Here is a 7,974-nt window from a genome sequence, read left to right as displayed (position 1 = left end):
AAAAAACAAATCAAATAAACAATCTTTATTACTTCTTTAGAAACAATCAAAATAACATTCAAGAAACAACAAGAAAGACTGGGGAAATGAGGTGTACCTAGGGTGACCTCATAAAACCTTGCCTTGAAAACTCCCAGTGGAGGAAAATTCGGTCAAGGAAAAAGAGTACCACACACCTCCCTCAAAAACACTAAGCATCTTCTTTATTTGCCACCAGCGTAAACTAGCCCAAAATAATTGCTGCCGTTCACGTAAGCTGAAGTGAGCCAAAAGGTGCGCCGCTTCATTCCCTTTGTGAGGTTAATAAAACATTTCACGCACTTGCAAATGCACCAATAGATTCCTCACATCTTCAACCAAACTGTCTAGATTGCTCCAACATTCGCCAAATCCAGTAACAAGTGACAATGCCTTTTGAGAATCAGAAGCCAAAAGAAAATTTGGTTAACCTCTCCACAAAGCCATTAACAAACCTTCCCACATCGCAGCGAGTTCGGTTCCTAGAACTTCAAGTCCAACATGTCCATCACATGCAAAACCAAAATAAAACTCACCATCATGGTTCATTTCCCCTTATTCATATCTTATTAAACTATTTTATATTAATTTCGGCCAAGAAAAACTATTTTCCATTAATACACTCTTTTAACTTGCTTTCTTTTCCGTTTCCCAAAATTAAACGTGGATTTAGAACGTTTAATAACAAAATAAGGAATAAGAGGGCAACTAATTATTGTTTAGTTTACTATTTAATTTTAGAAAATTCATCAAATCATTTTGATAACATTGAATTAGATCTTCAAACATCTATCATTTTGATTTAGAAAACTAAAACATTTTCATTTTACTTTTCATTTTCTGAGTATGACATCCGTTTATTTGAAGGGCTAAAATAAGATAATCGATGTCATATATCTTTATATTTTCAGTTTCATTTCTCAACCGATAAATGATCTTGCATAACATAACATGTAGAAATCTTCAAAAAACTTATGGCACATTGTAGTTGTACTATCGTGTCTATAAGTGGGTCCTTTCAAATTGCAGCATCCCAACATGTCCATGTGTATGTATTAAATGTTGAGATACATATTAACACACCACCAAAGTGCTCTCCAAACTCCATTTCCAATCCACGATGCCAATTGATCCCTGAATACGTATACATGTTAACACAATCAATCATACTTTATAATCTAAAAAAACATAAACCAAAAGTTCCATCAAACCAATTTCACCCATAAACACATGCATATGATGTACATGATAAAATATGAATATGGTTTGAATGTATTAGGTTGGTTTTTATTCTTCTCCATAAGGAGGTATATATAAGAGTTTACATGAGTGCTTTACAAGGAATTAGATACAGTAAAGGATTAGGAAAGTATCTCATAATTATACAATGATTTGACAACTATATAAAATAGGAAAGTAAATTCCTTAATTAATCAAGGAAATAAATCTCCTTGATTAATTAGGAGACTCACTTCAACACTTCTCCTCAAGTTGGTGCATATACGTCACAAATGCCCAACTTGGTAAGTGAGTCATGAAATTCGTAGCACCCAAGTCGATAATCAATGCGGATTTTTGAGAGGACATATGAAAAGGGGAACCTTTGGTGGTGTTGATAGAAGCACAAGTCCGGGTCGCCGGGTCAGCAGGATTGACCGCATGCTTCTGTGAGTCTGCAATAAGGGGGAGAATCGTAGGAATTCCTGACATCGCAGCGGAAGTAAAATGTGATATGAGAATGTGAGGGATTTTGATTGGAGGAATTTGATTTGAGGAATTTGATGTATGAATTTGATGTAGTAATTGGATTTGAGAGGTATGTGTATAAGATTTGAGGGTATGTGTTTAGGGATTTTGATAAGAGGATTTGAGGACTTTAGATTTGAGGGATTTGGATTTGGGGAAAAATATGAGGAATTTGATTTAGGGTTTTGGATTTGAATATGAGAAATTTGAGATAGGGCAAAGACAACACATTTGAGAGAGATAAGCTAAGAGAAACAGATCCTTTTTCACTCCCCCTCCCCCCCTTGAAGAGGCGGGGAGGAGAGCACTTAAATTACAAGAAGAACGCAAGCACAGGTTACAAGAGAACTAGGCTCCTCCTAGTACCACAACCAATCGTCTTGCTGCTGAGAATGTCCTGTTGTGGCTATAGAGGAAGATGCGGGAGCCGGTGCAGTCGGAACAGCAAGACTTACAGGATCTGCGGCGGAAGATGTGTTGAGTGATTTGCTCCTATTCTTGCGGGGAGCTTTGGAGTGGTCCCACCAATCCAGGTACCCAATCAATTTGTAACAGCCATCACGAGTATGTTTGCTTCCACCACAATGAGTGCATTTGTGCTCCGGACGAGAGCTTGTGACTTGAGTTTGAGAAGCGCCACCGGTAGAGGGCAGAGGGCCCCGTGGACGTTGAGTGGCCAAGACCGCAATGTCTAGAGTACTGGCCATGGTCAGTCGTTGTTGAGCTTCGCGACGTACATATGCATAGGTTTGGTCAAGGTCTAATTTGGGATCTTTGCGCAGGATTTCCTCCCGGACTTGATCAAACTGAGGGTTGAGCCCGGTAAGAAAAAGGTGAACATGAAGACAATCCAGTTCTGTCTGGCGCTCAGTCACGTCGGCGTCGCAGTGCATGCGATTCGGAGTGCAGTGATCAATCTCTTGAAAGATGGTTTGCAGCTGGCTGTAGTATTTGTGGACAGGTGCACCATTCTGTTTAATGGTGAATGCCCGTTTGTTGAGATCAAAAAGGAAAGTTTCATCCACACCATCAAAGTAGGTTTTCTTCATGGCATCCCATATTTCTTTTGCAGTACTGAAACCGATGAAACGACCCATCAAGTCGGGAGACATGGAGTCGATGAGCCACCCCTTGACCCGAAAGTTCTCTGTACACCATTTGTTGTAGGTGGAGGAGAGCTTAGAGGGTTGTGGAGCGTCGTCAGTTAGGTACCACAATTTTTCGCGGCTAGCAATACATAACTCCATGACTTGAGACCATACGGCATAATTTGTCTCTGTCAAGATGAGGCCGGTAGGAAACGGAGCGTTGTCACTATAAATAGTAACAATTTGGGAGGATGGTGGAGTGGAGTCGGTGGTTTTGAAAACGATATCCATGGCAGCGGAAGGATGTAAGAATAAGAGAAAAAAAAATATGTGTTTAGGGTTTTGTGATAAGAGGATATTAGGATTTGGCTATGAAGATCTGAATCTAAATCTGTAAATACGAGAAATTGGATTTAGGGTTTGTGTTTGAGGAAATTTGATATGAGGATTTAGGGTGTGTGTTTGAGGAACTTTGATATGAGGATTTATAGACAACCGAGGATCGATTGCTCTGATACCATGCTAAAATATGAATATGGTGTGAATGTATTAGGTTGGTTTTTATTCTTCTCCATAAGGAGGTATATATAAGAGTTTACATGAGTGCTTTACAAGGAATTAGATACAGTAAATGATTAGGAAAGTATCTCCTAATTATACAATGATTTGACAACTATATAAAATAGTAAAGTAAATTCCTTAATTAATCAAGGAAATAAATCTCCTTGATTAATTAGGAGACTCACTTCAACAGTAAATAGACACGTGTATATATATATATATATATATGCGCGTGTGTTCATAATGCAGTATTAATACTCAATATAATGACTTAATCAAACTATTTAGTCTAATAAAGGTGCATTAATATTGTTTGGTAGATCTAAGGTGCATGGACACCATGATTCATGACCAGCAATAACCACACGACATGAAGACTATATATATACACATACATATAGATTTTTTCTATTTAAACACCACACTTTTCTTTGTTCATCCCAATACTTAAGTCATTAAGCTCTTAAGTTTTATTATTGTGTAAAAAGACAAAAAAGGTCATCCAACTTAATACTTAACCCTAGTATGTCTATACACACACCCCACCACTCTTCATATTAAGTTTTAGAAAAACATGAACTCCTCTACACCCTATTGCCAGATTATTCTTCTCTTTCAATCCAACAAACCTACTACACTCTCATCTTCTCATCACAAACCCTAAATACGGTATGCAAATAGTGGCATATGGTCGTCAATTGAGGTATATAATGTGAGATTATTTCTTGGTTTTGGACTCCCAGAATTATTAAGGATGTTGTGATTAAAGACTTTTTGTAATTATGAGATTGAGGGGAAAGATAGCGGGGTGCCGGGTGTGAGGTTGATGAGTTTTTTAATTTTTTTTTTTTCCAGATCAGTGTGTATTTAGGGGTAGTTTGGGAAGATAATAGGGTTTGCTTAGAAATTGAGAAAAATTGAATTTGAAGTTGGGGTGAACTTAGAATATGGGGCGAACAAAAAGAAGTGGGGGGTTTAAATAGAAAAACTCTACATAAATGTATGTATGTAATATTCCATGTTATCCAACTAAATTTGAATTTGATGACTGATATTCTTAGCAAACAACTGAAAATTTACTTAAGCAAAAATTTTAAAGTAGTAATTGATTAATAGATCATATTTCTATTGAAAAGTGAAATCAATTGTTATGACCCAGGATTATAGTGATATATATATATATATATATATATATATATATATATATATATATATATATATATATATATATATATATTTTGGAGAAATGGAATTCATTCATAGAATCAAAGTAGCGTATATATAATGACACAAAACAGCGACCTCGTTAAAAGCTTCCTGATGGACAAACCTCAAGGTAGGAAAGAGTACCACACATGTCATAGACTAACAAGAGAGTCTAAAACAGTCATGCAGGACCAATGCTAGGGCAATATAAAATAAAACAACAAACTGACACATAGACCTTTCGACGCAAAGACCTCCGACAAAAACACTACAACAAAATTCAATTGTCAAAAAAGTCCTAATATGAAATGATAGTCCTTTGCATAGCCACAAGACAGTGAGAACATCCGACAGAGAACACAATACACCAAAAAGAAAGAAAACAACCACTAGCACACCATCTCTAGCCACATCCAATAGCTATTGGTGATGAAATAAGAGAAATATGCAAGGAGCAACATAAAGAAGAGACTAACTGCAAACATGCCAGAAAATAAAATAAATAAAAAAGCTCCCAAGCACGCCATATCATCTCAACACTGACAAAAACACCTCTTATGAAAACATAGTCCTTGAGATAGGCAGAGAATCAAATATCAGTTAAGGGGAGAACAAAGAAAACACCACGCAATAATAACAAAAATGGCCTAGCCACTTAACTTGAACACGGGGATCAGGCATAAGAGCATTCGTCGAATGTCAAGCCCATGAATGCTCCAAGAAAACATTAAGGAAGGTGTCCAGAAGACTTCACTGGGCCAATCTCTATAGGTTTGTCAAGAAGGACACCAACATCACCCGAATTTGCAGTTCCCATCGCAAAGTAACCAGCCAAACCCGTAAAGATGGGTAAAAGGATGGTACCAACAACCCTCGTTGCCAAAAACCTGGCCCAACACTGTGAAAAGGAGGATCAAAACTATAGACCATCGGGGAAGAGTCACCCACGCCAAATCTTTGGACAACGGCCGTCTTCTCTTGAAGGTAAGGCTTGAGATCACAGATCGGACTATGGAGGGGGCGTGAGGAAAGCCACCTCCACTGTGACCGCCGACCCCAAAGAAGCAGCTTGCACCATGATCATTGTTGACTTGGAGACTGTCGGCACAATAGTAGGAGCAGACCCGCTGAAACCCCCATACCAAAGGCAACCACGAGAGAAGCTGACCCACCGAGGAGAAAGAGAACGACGACCCGCTGAAACCAACGCCCATGAGCTGAGAGAGACAACAGACCTTCAATCATACATAATTTATGCAAGTTTAAATATTCTCTATCAACCTTGATCAAAGAAAGTGGATATCTACACTCAAGATCATTTGTTCGAAGTATTAACTGCTAGAGACTGGGAGATCAAAGATTATATGTGTAAATGAAGATAATCAAAACCAACCAGGCATCGGCAACCATCTGTTTAGATGATTGTCTAACAGACAGCTTTAGGATTGCTGTAGTATATGTGTTGTTGTTAATTATGTTGAAACCCTATGTAGTTTGTATGCGTTAAAAATATTTTACACATCACACTTGTCTAGCTGAAGCGAGGAATTTACATGGCCTAGTTGCGTCATAATCTCACCATGTTTTGCTAAATAGTAAATATCCCAAAAACCTACAATTATTCAATGCGTCCCCTTCCTTTAGGCTTTATGCATAATTCCTTTCTTGAAGACATTGTCCTTAAAAAAAATATCAACCCAATCTGATATGATAATCTGATAGATCATTCACAACTAAATCCATATTCGATTTGTTGGATTATCGAATATTGGATCCGATAATCCGATCTGAATTATTTTACCTAATAAGTTGAACAAATATTCTTATTATTTATAAAAAGTTCACAATATTATTACATGTGGGGCACATTCACTATTATACCCAATATAGGGGCCCAAATTATTTTTTTTAAAAAACCTCACATGAAATGAAATTTAGGAACACATCCAAAGCTCATTTACAACATAACAAAGAGGCTTCAAATTTCCTATAAATTACAAAACTACCATCGATTCCTTATAACAACCCAATCCCAAAACCTCATAAAATAAAATATATAAAAAAACCAAAATACCTAATAAGACATCAAAGTAATTTAATAATTAAAATAAAATTCAATGGGGTCAGTTCTCATTTTTAGGTTTTTGTTTGTTTGTTTCTAAAAATTAAATGGTATATGGTTTATTTATATCACTAGTGCTAAGAATCAATGGCGGACTCATGAATTTTTATAGGGATAGGCTAAATATTTTTTTTTATAGAGGAGATATATTATAAGCCTTTTTTTTTTCTCTTGAAACAAAAATGTAAATAAAATTTTATAAATCAAACATGGCCACATTACAAGCAAATATAACATAAAGAAGTACAAAATATAAATAAATACCAAATCAAACACATTGTCCAACTTCAAAAATCATATATGCTAATTAATAATTCAAGTTGCAAAAATAAAATATATATCAACAATCTCCAAAAGTTTTCACCCTAACCCTAAATCATAAAAACTTAACAACAACAATTAAAATTGGAAATTAAATATATATATATAAAGACTTACCAAGATTGAAGAACCCACTGAAGATAGGTTGGTACAATTTTTTAGAGGAGAAGAGCTATTTCCTCTAGGCTCTCAAGGTTCAAATATGGCGTTTTGGGTGGCTAGAAGAAATTTTTTGATATTTGCTCTCTGTGAGTGTAGCCCAATATTGGTAGAGCCAAAGCGTGAATTCTGTTTTTAAATCAAATTTATATAGGTTTGAATTGATGTTATTATTTCTTATATTCTTTAGGAGTGGGCTAATATTTATTAGAGTAGGAATAAAGCTTATAAAATTTAAATCATGTTCAATACTTTATAAATCTTCCCCAAGGCTGGAGCCCACTCTAGCCTAAGCCTAGGTTCGCCCTTGCTAAGAATGAGTATATAACTAAATATCCCATATAAAAATAGTAGGAGATCAATTCTAGAAATAAAAAGGTGGTAGGTTGACAAGGAGAGAGACAATGAACCTTTGTTTCTAGAATGAAATTTGCCATCAGCACCAACAGTAGTCATATCACGTCATTGTGCTTACACAGCATGACTCTACTTACGGTTCTGCAAGCTTTGACTTTTATATATAATTGGCCCAATCTTCGTTCATACATCTTGTAACTTACTTTTTTTCTAGTGAAAAAAAAATTGCAAAAAAAACACTCACGCGTTTTGCGTTTTGATTTATTTATATTAAGGGCTCATTAAGTTAATGTTTAGGACAGCGGAGAGAAATCTCGCTATAAAGATTTGTTCATGATGCCATAATGCTTAGATCAAAGTCTAGCAGTTTGATTGACTTCACATGGAATTTTCAAT

The 7,974-nt window shown here is 36.1% G+C and overlaps 1 protein-coding gene across 1 annotated transcript; it reads right to left on the bottom strand.

The window, feature by feature from the left end:
• Positions 1–2,123: 2,123 nt before the first annotated feature.
• On the bottom strand, positions 2,124–3,143 carry LOC148294566 (uncharacterized). The gene has a single exon (XM_088253803.1). The coding sequence runs from the start codon at positions 3,141–3,143 to the stop codon at positions 2,124–2,126; it is 1,020 nt and encodes a 339-aa protein (XP_088109929.1).
• Positions 3,144–7,974: the final 4,831 nt, after the last annotated feature.

Source organism: Prunus avium, chromosome 5 (genome assembly GCF_965620075.1).
Source record: "Prunus avium chromosome 5, drPruAviu1.hap1.1, whole genome shotgun sequence".
NCBI lineage: Eukaryota > Viridiplantae > Streptophyta > Magnoliopsida > Rosales > Rosaceae > Prunus > Prunus avium.
Note: the sequence above shows the minus strand (reverse complement) of the source record. Positions and strands in the feature narration are given on the sequence as shown.